This window comes from Mus caroli, unplaced genomic scaffold (genome assembly GCF_978045245.1).
Source record: "Mus caroli unplaced genomic scaffold, Mus_caroli_1 scaffold_2, whole genome shotgun sequence".
In the NCBI taxonomy this organism is placed as follows: Eukaryota; Metazoa; Chordata; class Mammalia; order Rodentia; family Muridae; genus Mus; species Mus caroli.
The window spans coordinates 158482077-158497230 of NW_028227257.1; the positions used below are offsets into that span (position 1 = coordinate 158482077).

The 15154-nt window shown below is 39.2% G+C and overlaps 1 protein-coding gene across 1 annotated transcript in view; it reads right to left on the reverse strand.

Moving 5' to 3' along the window:
* The window catches only part of Myo3a (myosin IIIA), a 232111-nt gene that overhangs the window by 22357 nt on the left and 194600 nt on the right, over positions 1-15154 (reverse strand). Inside the window, exons 28-29 of the mRNA XM_021155802.2 lie at positions 12842-13733; positions 11213-11357 (exon numbers count right to left, since the gene is read on the reverse strand). Coding sequence (XP_021011461.2) covers positions 11213-11357; positions 12842-13733 — 1037 coding nt within the window. The remainder of the gene's footprint in view (positions 1-11212; positions 11358-12841; positions 13734-15154) is intronic.

The window sequence follows — 15154 nt, forward strand, 5'->3', positions numbered from 1 at the left end:
GTCTTTGTGCTTTGCCTATTTTTCTGAGCATAGACACACATGCTGGTTTCTGTGTTCCTCCACCATAAAGAAAAAAACAGTCTGGAAAATATGTGGATGGTCAGCGAAGCGTAAAATCTATGGAACTTCTTCACCCTCAAATCAGAGATAGTTTTAAGCATCTTGTTGGCTTACAATATATCTTTTAATAAATAGCAGGTTGATTTTAGGTCCACTCTGTCTCCTTATTGTGCAACTGACTTTGTATACTACCTGTTCAGTGATTACATTATTTTATTCATTTTGTTAATCACATGCTTTTTTTCTGTCTGAAATTTATGAATAATCCTTAATGGAACAGTTTCCAATGCTTTATAGTTAATTATGATATTGGTATTAGTTTATGAAATGTACATATTGCTAAAGAATATCATTCAGTTTTTAGTTTACTGAGCTTTCCACTTTATTAATACAGGTTCTGGATTTTATTAAAAAAATGGCTTTGCGTGGTGGCGTACGCCTTTAATCCCAGCACTCGGGAGGCAGAAGCAGGAGGATTTCTGAGTTCGAGGCCAGCCTAGAACTACAAAGTGAGTTCCAGGACAGCAAGGGCTAAACAGAGAAACTCTGTCTCGAAAAACAAAAACAAAAACAAAAACAAACAAACAAACAAACAAACAAAAGGCTTTGTTATTTATCAAGACAGCTTTTTCTTCTGACCTTTTGATATAGTGTTATATCCATATGTATTATTTGGGCAGTCTTTCCTATATACAGTTGCATTCTATCAGCAAGTACTATTTTCAAGAACTTATATCTAAGTCCGTAACTGAGATCATCTGATTCAGCTTTTAAGGAAATGTTGCTTCAAGACCTTTTGTTCTAAGATGTACAGACTTTGGAACATAGATGCTTTTATTTTTCACAGTTTTCTCTCAAGCATAACACACACCATGAATATGCACTATTCTCTGAACATCTCAAGGCATTTGCCTAAATATGCTAAGTTTTTTGAAATTTTTTTGGAGTAATTCTTTGATGGAATTATCATTGTAATGTTTTTCTTGGAAAAGCGTAGTACATCAAGTAATTGCTTGTGCAAAATAAATTGCCTTTACAGAATGTAGATATTCAGTATTTTCACAGTATAATTGGTATAATACTATTCTTATTTCTATTTATTTGTGGATTAAAAACAATTAGGCCTTTATTTTTTTAGTAGCATCGCCTTAGCTTCATTTATATAATCATATTTCTGTCTTGTAGCCCAATAACAGCATCATATTCAATTCCCACAAGGGATGGATCTATCCGTTAGGTGAGTCTTCATGACTTGTGGTTTCAGAGAATGCCTCTCCGGACACATGTGCTTCACTAAATCTAGTTGAGTGGGTAATCAAATCAACTGTACTGCTTGTTTATTTTGAGTGTGGTCTTTATTGACAAGTTTATAACCAGGAATCATTTAAACTATTATTGAATGGTGATTCTTAAAAGAAATTTAGAACATTTATAGAAATAAAAAGTAACACATCATATGTTGTTTTAAAGCTATTTGCCTTATTTTCACAAGAATGGATTCCTGATATGTTGACTGAATTCATCACAATGAAATACTTTAAAACTAAACGCTTCATATGGAAACAATTAAAATTTCTGCAGCCAAAATTTTTCCTTATCACATTGATTTTTATCTCTTCAATACTACAGTGGATGTGGAATTAATACAGAAGGAGAAAGGTAATTACCAATGTGCTTGCAACTGCCCATTAAGTTTTCAGTACAGACGCACACAAAAAGACCAGCTCCTTGGGTATTTTCTCTAGCTCCTACTTTAGGGGCCCTGTATTTCATCCAATCGATGACTGTGAGCATCCACTTCTGTATTTGCCAGGCACTGGCAGAGTCTCACAAGAGACAACCATATCAGGGTCCTTTCAACAAAATCTTGCTAATGTATGCAATAGTGCCTGTGTTTGGTGGCTGATTATGGGATGGATCTCCGGGAGGGTCAGTCTCTGGATGGTCCTTCCTTTCGTCTCAGCTCCAAACATTGTCTCTGTAACTCTTTCCATGGGTGTTGTGTTCCCAAATATAAGAAGGGGCAAAGTGTCCACACTTTGGTCTTCGTTCTTCTTGAGCTTCCTGTGTTTTGCAAATTGTATCTTGGGTATTCTAAGTTTCTGGGCTAATATCAACTTACCAGTGAGTGCATATCATGTGAGTCCTTTTGTGATTGGGTTACCTCACTAAGTATCGTACCCTCCATATCCATCCATTTGCCTAAGAATTCATAAATTCATTATTTTTAATATCTGAGTAGTACTCCATTGTATAAATGCACCACATTTTCTATATCCATTCCTCTGTTGAGGGACATATGGGATCTTTTCAGCTTCTGGCTATTATAAATAAGGCTGCTATGAACAAAGTGGAGCATGTGTCCTCATTACATGTTGGAACATTTTCTGGATATATGCCCAGGTGAGGTATTGCTGGATCCTCCAGTAGTACTATGTCCAATTTTCTGAGGAACCACCAGACTGATTTCCAGAGTGCTTGTACAAGCTTGCAATCCTACCAACAATGGAGGAGTGTTCCTCTTTCTCCACATCCTCGCCAGCAATCGCTGTCACATGAATTTTTGATCTTAGCCATTCTGACTGGTGTGAGGTGGAATCTCAGGGTTGTTTTGATTTGCATTTCCCTGATGATTAAGGATGTTGAACATTTTGTCAGGTGTTTCTCGGCCATTTTGTATTGCTCAGTTGAGAATTATTGTTTAGCTCTGTGCCCCATTTTTTAATGGGGTCCACCTTCTTGAGTTCTTTATATATTGGATATTAGTCCCCTATCTGATTTAGGATTGGTAAAGATCCTTTCCCAATCTGTTGGTGGCCTTTTTGTCTTATTGACGGTGTCTTTTGCCTTGCAGAAGCTTTGCAATTATATGAGGTCACATTTGTCAATTCTTGATCTTACAACACTATCCATTGCTGTTCTGTTCAGGAATTCCCCCTCTGTGCCCATATCTTCGAGGCTTTTCCCAACTTTCTCCTCTATAATTCAGTGTCTCTGGTTTTAGGTGGAGTTCTTTGATCCACTTAGACTTGACCTTATTACAAGGAGAGAAGAAAGGATCAATTTGCATTTTTTTACATGATAACTGCCAGTTGTGCCAGCACCATTTGTTGAAAATGCTGTCTTTCTTCCACTGGATGGTTTTTAGTTCCCTTGTCAAAGATAAGGTTACCACAGGTGTGTGGGTTCATTTCTGGGTCTTCAATTCTATTCCATTGGTTTATTTGTCTGTAGTTATACCAGTATCATACAGATTTTATCACAATTGCTCTGTAGTACAGCTTGATGTCAGGCATGGTGATTCCACCAGAGATTCTTTTATCATTGAGAAGAGTTTTTGCTACCCTAGGTTTTTTGTTATTCCAGATCAATCTGCAAATTGCCCTTTCTAACTCTGTGAAGAATTGAGTTGGAATTTTGATGGGGATTGCATTGAATCTGTAGATTGCTTTCAGCAAGGTAGCCATTTTCACTCTTGATCCTGCCAATCCATGAGCATGGGAGATCTTTCCACCTTCTGAGATCTTCTTTGATTTCTTTCTTCAGAGACTTGAAGTTCTTATCATACAGATCTTTCACTTTCTTAGTTAGAGTCACACCAAGGTATTTTATACTACTTGTGACTATTGAGAAGGGTGTTTGTTCCCTAATTTCTTTCTCAGCCTGTTTATCCTTTGTGTAGAGAAAGGCCACTGATTTGTTTGAGTTAACTTTATATCCAGCTACTGCACTGAAGCTGTTTATCAGGTTAGGGGTTCTCTGGTGGAATTTTTGGGGTCACTTATGTATGCTATCATATCATCTGCAAATAGTGATATTTTGACTTCTTCCTTTCCAATTTCTATCCCTTTGGCCTCCTTTTCTTGTCTAATTGCTCTGGCTAGGACTTCAGATACTTTATTGAATAGGTAGTGAGAAAGTGGGAAACCTTGTCTAGTCCCTGATTTTAGTGGGATTGCTTCAAGTTTCTCTCCATTTAGTTTGTGTTGGCTACTGGTTTGCTGTAGATTGCTTTTATTATGTTTAGGTACGGGCCTTGAATTCCTGATCTCTCCAAGGCTTTTATCATGAATGGGTGTTGGATTTTGTCAAATGCTTTCACAGCATCTAATGAGATGATCATGTCGTTTTTGTCTTTGAGTTTGTTTATATAATGGATTACACTGATAGATTTCTGTATTTTAAACAATCCCCGCATCCCTGGAATGACGCCTACTTGGTTATGATGGATGAATGTTTAGATGTGTACTTCGATTTGGTTTGCAAGAATTTTATTGAGTATATTTGCATCGATATTCATAAGGGAAATTGGTCTCAAGTTCTCTATCTCTGTTGGGTCTTTATGTGGTTTAGGTATAAGAGTAATTGTGGCTTCATAGAATGAATTGGGTAGAGTACCTTCTGTTTCTATTTTGTGATATAGTTTGAGAAGAACTGGAATTAGGTCTCCTTTGAAGGTCTGATAGAACTCTGCACCAAACTCATCTAGTCCTGGGCTTGTTTTGGTTGGGAGACTATTAATGACTGCTTCTATTTCTTTAGGGGATATAGGACTGTTTAGGTCATTAATCTGATCCTGATTTAACTTTGGTACCTGGTATCTGTCTAGGAAGTTGTCCATTTCATCCAGGTTTTTCAGTTTTGTTGAGAATAGCCCTTTTTCGTAGGATCTGATGGTGTTTTGGATTTCCTCAGGTTCTGTTGTTATGTCTCCCCCCCCCCTTTTTTTCCTGGTGCTGGTATTTTATTTCTTTGTGTACATTAGGCCATGAATTCGTATGGAATGGGCTCCAACAGCTCAGGCTCTTTTCTGTTAGTCCTCACAAAGTGTGCTTCTCTGGGTGGCTCAGAATGATGCTTCAGCTGCACCCAGGTGCCCTTCTCTTTGGTTTATCTATCTTGTTGATTTTCTGAAAGAACCCGCTCCTGGTTTGGTTGATTCTTTGACTAATTCTTTTTGTTACTACTTAGTTGATATCAGCCCTGAGTTTGATTATTTCCTGATGTCTACTCCTCTTGGGTGAATTTGCTTCCTTTTGTTCTAGAGCTTTTAGGTGTGCTGTCAAGCTGGTAGTGTATGCTCTCTCTAGTTTCTTTTTGGATGCACTCAGGGCTATGAGTTTTCCTCTTAGGAATGCTTTCATTGTGTCCCATAAGTTTGGGTATGTTGTGGCTTCATTTTCATTAAACTACAAAAAGGCTTTTATCTCTTGCTTCAATACTTCCTTGACCAAGTCATCATTGAGTAGAGTGTTGTTCATTTTCCACATGAATGTTGACTTTCCATTATTCATGTTGTTATTGGAAATCAGCCTTAGTCCATGGTGATCTGATAGGATGTATGGAATAATTTCAATATTTTTGTATCTGTTGAGGCCTGTTTTGTGACCAATTATATGGTCAGTTTTGGAGAAGGTACCATGAGGTGCTGAGAAAAAGGTATATCCTTTTATTTTCGGATAAAATGTCCTGTAGATATCTGTTAAATCCATTTGTTTCATAACTTCTTTTAGTGTCCATGTGTCTCTGTTTACTTTCTGTTTCCATGAACTGTCCATTGGTGAGAGTGGGGTGTTGAAGTCTCCCACTATTATTGTGTGAGGTACAATGTGTGCTTTGAGCTTTACTAAAGTTTCTTGAATGAATGTAGATGCCCTTGCATTTGGAGCATAATTATTTAGAATTGAGAGTTCCTCTTGGCAGATTTTATCTTTGATAAGTATGAAATGCCCCTCCTTTTTTTTTTTATTGTTTCTACTTCCATTTTTAGAACCTGGGTGGTTTTGTTTTATTCCATCACCTGTTTGATAGTGTTTTCCTGTAACTCTCTAAGGGATTTTTGTGTTTCCTCTTTAAAGGTTTCTAGCTGTTTACCTGTGTTTTCCTGTATTTCCTTCTTTAAGTCCTCCATCATCATCATGAGAAGTGACTTTAGATTCATGTCTTGCTTTTCTGATGTGATGGGTTATCCAGGACTTGCCATGGTGGGAGAATTTGGTTCTGATGATGCCAAGTAAGCTTTGTTTCTGTTGCTTCTTTTCTTATGCGTGCCTCCTGACATCTGATTATATCAAGTGCTTGTTGCCCTCAGTATATCTGATTGGAGCCTGCCATTCACCAGTGCTGGTGCTGACCAGAAGGGACTTGTGCCCCATGGTCAGGCCGGTTTTCTGCTTCCTACTGCTGTCTCAGGTCCTGTGCGATTGGATTGGAACCGATGTTGTGTTCCACTCACCAGTGATCCTAAGATTGTGTGGAGAGTCCTCTGGGGACCGTGGGGGTGTTCACTGACTCTGCGCCCTAGGTGATCTGGTGCTGGCACAGACTGGAAGGCGTGTTTATCCTTTGAATAGAGGAAGGTTACTGATGTGGTTGAATTAATTTTATATCCAGCAACTTTGCTGAAGTTATTTATCAGGTTTAGGAGTCCTCTAGTGGAATTTTTGGGGTCACTTATTTATACTCTCATATCATCTGCAAATAGTGATATTTTGACTTCTTCCTTTCCAATTTCCATCCCTTTGACCTCCTTTTGTTGTCTAATTGCTCTGGCTAGGACTTCAAGTAGTATATTGAATAGCTAGGGAGAGAGTGGGAAGCCTTGTCTAGTCCCTGATTTTAGTGGGATTGCTTCAAGTTTCTCTCCATTTAGTTTGATGTTGGCTACTGGATTTCTGTATATTGCTTTTATTATGTTTAGGTATGGGCCTTGAATTCTTGATCTTTCCAAGACTTTTATCATGATCACACCCGGGTGTGGGATTTTGTGAAATGCTTTCTCAGCATCTAATGAGATGATCATGTGGTTTTTGTCTTTGAGTTTGTTTATATAGTGGATTACGATGATGGATTTCTGTATATTGAACCATCCCTGAATCTTTGGGATGAAGCCTACTTGATCATGATGGATGATCATTTTGATGTGTTCTTGGATTTGGTTTGTGAGAATTTTTTGAGTATTTTTGTATCGATATTCAAAAGGGAAATTGAAGTTCTCTTTCTTTGTTGGGTCTTTGTTTGGTTTAGGTATCAGAGTAATTGTGGCTTCATAGAATGAATTGAGTAGAGTAACTTCTCTTTCTATATTGTGGAATAGTTTGAGGAGTATTGGTATTAGGTCTTCTTTGAAGATATGATAGAACCCTGCATCTTTAGCTGCATATGAAACCTAGAGCAATCTACAGCTACTGTACCCTACCCTATTCAGTCCCTCTAGCACAGGACATGAGCCAACCTAATGGACTCTTGCTGAATTTTATTCTTCTCACTGTTAGACGTTCTGACCAAAGCCAGGGGGCAGAAGAATAGTAGGGCCCAAGGCCACTGTATGCATAGCTGTGTTTGTTAAGTGTCACTACAAACAGTGTGGTCTGGTAACTGACAGGAACTTGAAGATTCTGTCCCTTTCTCCCACGTCAGGCAAACAGCTACAGTCATCTTAGTTTTTTGTTTGTTTGTTTGTTTATTTTTTGTTTTTTGCTTTGTTTTTTGTTTTTGTTTTTTTAGCATTTTGATTTTTAATTTTTACTTTAAATTTTATCATTTAAATGCAAATTAGAAAACATCACACATAAAAAATAAATGAACAAAAACCCAAACCCAGACCCAAAGACTATACAACTCAACACTTAGAGTGAGCGTTCTGGTATGTAACTTCCAAATAAATTTTGAAAGCAAAAGGCTTTTTGAAAGCAAAAATGTTGAGCAAGTGTCTCCTCTTATACGTATTTAAAAAGAATTCTTTATAGCTGAGTGTGGTAGTATACATCTTTAATCCTGGCACTTGAGAGACAGAGGCAGGTGGTCTTGAGTTCAAGACTAGCCTGTTCTACAAATGAAATTCCAGGACAGTCAGGGCTTTTTCACAAAGAAATCCTGTCCCAGTAAGTAAGTAAGTAAGTAAGTAAGTAAGTAAGTAAGTAAGTAAGTAAGCAAGTAAATAAATAAATAGTAATAATAATTCTTTGTGTTTACAGGGGCTACTTCAAATAACATTTCTATTTCTGTATATTCATAATGCAATGCTGTGTGTAACAGGAAAAACAATTTACATGACAATCTGCTGTCCTGTGATAAAGTCTGTTTCAGTTAAATATTATCCTTCTTAAGACACTCTCTGTGTATGTTCACTGTGAAATTTGAAATCATTGATTCTATCAATTAGATATTTTATCTGTTTACATTTCAAATGTTATCCCCTTTCCTGGTTTCCCCTCTGCAAACCCCCTAGCCCATCCCTGCCCTGCTTCTATGAGGGTGCTCCCCCACCCACCTATGCACTCCTGCCTCCCTGCCCTAACATTTCCCTACAATGGGGCATGGAGCCTTCATAGGACCAAGGGCCTTCCCTTCCACTGATGCCAGATAAGGCCCCCTCAGCCCCTTCAGTCCTTCCCCTAACTCTTCCATTGGGGTCCTTGTGCTCAGTTTGATGGTTTGCTGCCAGCATCTGCATCTGTATTGGTCAAGATCTGGCAAAGCCTCTCCCAGGAGAAAGTTGTGTCAGGCTCCTGTCAGCAAGCACTTCTTGGCAGCAGCAATATTGTCTGGGTTTGGTTTCTGCATGTGGGATGTATCCACTTGTTTTGTTTTTTATTCAGAGGTTTTGGCAAAGAAATCAAAAGGTATTGAACAAGGTCATATGACTTTTCCTAGCTTTGCTGAGAGCTACATGTTACAGAAATGGAGTCAGGTATCTCTCAAGAGAGCAAAGGTGTTGAAATTGAAGGGAAATAAAAGATTTTTTCTTGGAAGAATCCTGAAGTTTCAGCAGGGCCAGGAGGGGTGGGTAGGGCTCCTGAGGCTTTTAGTAGCAGCACTTCTACCTCTGCCCCACCCCTACCCCACAGCTGCCTGAGGACATAATCCATAGAGAAAAGGCTTCCTGGAACATGGGTAAATGAGGTAATACTTCAGATTTCTGGTTTTCTGATCCTGCTTGGAGGATCTTATTATGGAGGTTGTAGAGGCCAATAGGAGTCATGGGTGTCCTGATAGTAACTCATGGACAAATGACTAGAGACTATGAGCTCTACCTGATCCTTCAGAGACATAGAAGACCCTAAGGACTTTGTACATCCCTAGAGAACTGGAGTCAGATAATTCTAGACATGGGGTGGACTGTGACTGAGGATGCTGCTGCTGAGGATGTGGGCTCAAGATAGCCCTTATACACCACTAATGGGAATATAAACCAGGCCAGCCTATCTGTGGAAATCACTGTGGAGGTTTCTCCTAAAACTGAAAATAGACCTATCATATGATCTAGCTAGGTCACTCCTAGCTGTTTACCCAATGGACCTCAAGTCACCATATCATGGAGATAACTTCATGTCAGTGTTTGTCTCAGTGTTATTCATAACAGCCAAGTTATGAAACCAAGTGAGGCGCCCAACTACAAAGCCGTGGACACAGAGAGTATATCATACATACACAGTGAAATTGTTTTCAGCTCTAAAAAATGAAGTTGTAGCATTTTCAGGAAAATGCATGTGGGTGGACATGGTCATGTTAAGTGAATTAAGTCAGCCCCAGAAAGACACGTTTATATGCTTTCTCTTATTTGTGGTCCTTAGAGTTTGTGCAGTATATGAAATTTTGTGTGAATATATGACATGAAAGGAGAAAAGAAACTGTCTAGGGGAACAAAGGGAGTTAGCTGGAAGGGGAAGGGGTAAGAAAGGGGAGGGCAGAGTTACAGAGGGAATGAAATTCAGCATGCAGCACGTATTTGTATGAACATACTCTTAAATAGCACAGTACCACGAATGATCAATCAACAGCATTGTCTTAGTACCACCATGCCTGGATCTAATTTAGCTGGGTAGGATCTTGCCCCAAGGTCCCACTCCCTTAATCTTTATCTCCTAGAACACAAGATTTTGCTCCATTTCACTTCCTGGTACTCCTTTAATACTCAAACCATATATTTTATATTTTTCCTTTCTAAGCTTGCTATACTTGTTCAAACTTTTCTTCATAAGACTTAACCAGAGAACAAAGTCTCTGCTGGGCTTTTTTGAAACTTCTTTTGTCGATGCAATTAATCCAAGTCTCTTCACCTTAGCCTCAGGCAAACTTTTCAGACAAGGGCAAAAAATAGCCACATTCTTCACCAAAGTACCACAAAACCAGTCTTTATGCCACATTCTGAAATTCTTCTCCTTTGAAATCTCTTGGGCCAGGTCAACACAGTTCAAATTACTCCCAGCAACTAAGTCTTCCATATTCCTACTAGGATGACCCATTAAGCCCCATTTAAAGCATTCCATTGCTTTCCAAATACAAAGTCCCAAAATCCACATTCTGTCAAATAAAAGCATGGTCAGGCCTATCACAGCAATACCCCACTCCTGGTACCAACTTCTGTCTTAGTTAGGGTTTTACTGCTGTGAACAGACACTATGACCAAGGCAAGTCTTATAAAAAAAACAACATTTAATTGGGGCTGGCTTACAGGTTCAGAGGTTCAGTCCATTATCATCAAGGTGGGAGCATGGCAGTATCCAGGCAGGCATGGCACAGGAGGAGCTGAGAGTTCTATGTCTTTATCCAAAGGCTGCTAGTGGAAGACTGACTTCCAGGCAACTAGGGTGAGGATCTTATACCCACACCCACAGTGACACACCCATTCCAACCAGGTCACACCTATTCCAACAAGGCCACACCTTCAGATGGTGCCACTCCATGGTCCAAGGATATACAAACCATCACAAGCATGAAAAATAAAAGAAAACATAATGCTTACAGTTTTATGTCTCTGAACAGAGGTTCACAGGCTCCACACTCTTCCAGATGTGATCTTGAAATAGGGATATTTCATGTTTGCTTTTCATATTAATCTGACATCATAGTTCCCTCTCTGAGCTCCCTCTTGCTCTCTGATGGTATTATAGGTCATATTAAGGTTACGTTGTATAAAAGGGAGAAAATAATGAATTAAAAATACCTAGGAGAGTGGTATTAGAGACAGCAGAAGATAGGTAAAACATTCTGGAAAATTATGTGTCTGCTTGTAAGATATAGAATGAAAGAAAGGCCTCAACTCTCCCGTGAGGCAGACCATTGCCTCAAGTCACAGAACACAAATCGAAGACACCAAGAGTTTGGCATTTCCTTCTCTTTGGGTGTCTCTACCATTATTGATCTTTACCTGAGAGGTATTGGTGAGTAGAAACATGTCTGTTGATTGGTTTATGGCGATAGATACCTAGATAAAATGGCTTCAGTTGCTGGGCCAAAATAATTTCATTCAAGTTTTTCTGCAGAATGAAATACTCTTCAGATAACTTTGATATCTAAAAAAAGGCCATATATCAGATTAAATAAAAAGAATTACAGGGCTCTATGGGCATACAAAATTCACAGTTCTTTACAGACTCCCTAGAACTCTCAAGTTCTTCTCCAGGAGGTACCTGAACCTTTGAATCCAGGTTTAATAAATCCTAACTTTACACCACCTTCCATGCTGAGCTACTTATCCACATCACATTTTTTCCCACTCAACAGTTACAAACCCTTGAATTCCTGGGGCTCCTGAGATCGGGCATTGGCACTTATTGCTGTGGTGGTCTAATTCTAAGGTCCTTATTGGCTTTTGGGTATGTTAAGCCTTCCTTCTTCTTCCATTTTCTTGGGTGACTTCAAGGCTTGGTCCTCTTCCTCTCTTGCCTTGACCCCTCATTTCCAAGATCTACCACATAGTTACTCTGCTTTCTATCCCTTATAACCTGGATGTCCTGATAGGGAGGGTGCAGGGTTCATAATTTTCTGACTCTAGGTATACACTAGTCAGTGCTTCTACATCTATTCATCTGTCTTAGTTGCTGATCAGCGACTTGATCTTTGCTGAGAAAATTTGTGCAACAAAGAAAAGGAAGATTGCATGCATGTAAAACTCCCCTTTCATGCTGCTTAAAACTAGAAGAGGAAGGACTTAGGGACACTAATCAATAGCAGATTGCCATTGATAGCTGAAGGGTAGAGATAGATACTGGGCTTGACCTCAAGGTGGAGACCCAGGGCAGGTGTAATACTCTCTCAGGATTCAGCTCTCACAGGGAACAAAACTTAGATTAGGGAGCAAGGATATTAGATATCCTCCTTTAAACCACCCCACTACAGAATTTCTTTTTTTATTTTACAGACTACTGGCTCTGCTTGTAATTTGTTCAATTGGAAGTCATCTAGTTAACATCTGTCACTTCATACAGAATGAAGTAAAAGTGCTGATACAGAAAGACATTTTCTTGAGGTCAGATACCTAGAAAGAGAGGGCAGGAATAGGCGTTCGCTGCTCCTATGATCTCTCCTAGAATATTCTTGTCAGAGCTCCAGAATTGCTTATTGTCGTGAGACTTTTATGTTCATCAAATACTGGGCCTGCTAAGCCACCTTATCAGATTTTTAACAGATCATTATGCCATACAAAGTAAAATTTGGGGGATGGAGGATACCTATGCTTTCAACCTTTTAAAATGCCTAAAAAAACCCTCACATTTTTAATGATAACAATGATCTCATGGATACATGAAACTTTCTACTATCCAGTGGCCTCTGGGATCTTACTACAGGTGTTTCTATCATAATTTTATTACTAACTCTTATCACAATGTATGGGCATAAAAGTACATGGCTACTAAAATAGCACAGCCATCAATATATGTTATTAAAAATGTCTGATAAGCATAGATACAACAATCCTCCAGTTATTGATTATTTGTTGAAACAGTTATTGGGTAGTTTGAGGAGAGTTTATCAGTGAATAAATTTATTTACATACCTGTCTTGAAAACATTGCTAAATCCCACGCTTCTTTTTTTGAAGCCATTTTTGAGTCTCTCTCATCCACCATCTTGATATGATGGACTCCGTCCTGCTTTGTTGGACAGGAATAAACATTGTGAGTGTTTTTTGCTACTTCTGTGGATGATGAAAGGATCTTTTGATTCTTAAAGGGAGGTGCGAGCCTGTCCTTTCCCAGCTGTTGCTTTTTCTTGGAACTCTGGTATTTGCTATGAAGGAACACAGCAGCCTTGTCTTCTTCCTGGGCCTGAGGCACTGGTCCAGTGTCTTCTTCTCCAAGGAACCCTAGCAAGTGGTAGTCTCTCTCCAGGTTGCCCAGTGGTGCATTCTGGGTAACCACAGATATATTTTTTTCTTTTTCTTTGCCATCTGCATTTTGATAGACTGACTTTTGGCTAAGACTAGGATCCAAAGTTTTTCTCAGGTAAATCTCCTCAGTCAGCCACAGCCCTGGGCAGCTTGTCCTTTCCCATGTCTCCCTTCCTTCTAGACATGTTGCTTTTGATTCTTCAAAGTTGCTTCCCTCTGTGTACCACTGACAGTAACTCTGGATCACAGCATCTCCTTTCTCCTCTTTCCTCATCTTTCTGCTTTCTTCCAGGTCTTGCACATACTTCTGCCTGGGGCTTACTTCTGCCCAAGTGTCCCCCACAATATATAGCTCTTGATTCTGTCCTTCTGCATACACATTGCTCATTTTCTTCTGAGTATGGTATCTTCTGTTGTTACTCTCAACATTGGTGGCTTTTGCCTCTGCTCTGAAGGGAGCTGTCTTCCCAGCAGATGGGCTCTCTTTGTTGTTTGGAGTTGAAATGTTGGATTCATTAGTAGGCACTGCGATTTCTGTTTGTTTCTTCACAAAAGATTCCCTGTGCAAAACATGGAACTGAACATAAGATAGTGCTAAACTAGAGCATATCACTTTTGTTAGTAGTTGTGTGAAATACTGCATTTAAGGAAGGCAAAAGAATGAAAGACAACTCAAAATAAGAACAAGTCAAATCTCATTAATAAAGAATCTCACCAAATGTTCTCTGTACTGATGCCTGGGATGGCTATTTGAATAAAAAAACAGTTTCAACTTAGAATGAGAAACAGGCTATCATGGGAAGAACTATATTTCTATTTGATGAGATACGAAAATTCTACACGTGATCAAGTGAGTCAAACATTCAGAGTAGGTGAAGAGAGGCTCATCAGGCTCCACTCCTGGCTGAGGGGCATCGGCATTGAAGGTGAAAAGAGTCCATTTTCTTCAGGGAAGTGACCCCCGTTAGGTTGCACATTCTCTAGTTGATTCTCCTACCATGCCCACAACAGCATAGATTGGAGTCAATGGGCTAGGAGAGGACACAAAGTTGTGAGGGGATGTGGTAGGAGGTAAAGTGTTTTGTGAAGCCCTGAGAGGAACAGGGGTTGGTATGATCAAAATACATTGTATACATCTAGGAAACCCTCAAAGAATGGAATTTAATCCTTTCAGAATATAACCTTAATGACAAAAAGTACATAATGATAAGATGCAGAAAATACACCTGGTTTTGGAGACAGTATTCAGTGTGTTCATCGGGGTCATATACTGGACTTTATCAAGTGCCACACTTACTGATCACAGGAAATATCTTGAGAAATTAAAGTTAACTCAGTGTCATCTCTCTACTCATGATTGTGTAGTACACAACGATTCTCTGCCATTTGAAGATTTGAAGACAGGGAGGCAAGATCTTCTGTATGCCGTTTTCTTCTTTCTTTTTCAGACAGTATAAATTCCATATAAGAACATCACAGACATGAAAAGGGCATTTTACCATAGAGTTAAAAACTCACCATCTGACATCATAATACTGTCTCCTGTGATTGGTAGCAGGAGGAGGGTAGCATGGGGGGAGGTGGTGTTTGTAGAGGGTAGTTGCTCACAATTTGTACTTGTCTTGTAGTCTTTAGGAGAGTTGTGATCTTTTGGAATCTATATTTGTGAGAAAAGGCTCTTATTTGAGTAAGACTTAAAAAAAATAGATGGGGATTCCACTGTTTGTGGCAGGGTCTTGCGGTGAAGCTCCACTGGTGTTGAACTCAGAGTCTTCCCCCTCAGTATCCTAAATGCAGGGACTACAGGCCACATCCAACATATTTTCCTGGTTTTACTGAATGCTTCTTAGACAGCTGGTGGCATGTTCAGGCTTATATCAGGAACATAACAGAGTACTGGAGGATCAGTCAGCAAATATGATAGAGAATGATAAATCCTCTTAATTTCACTTTAGTAGTTGCATTAGTATTCTGAATGCTT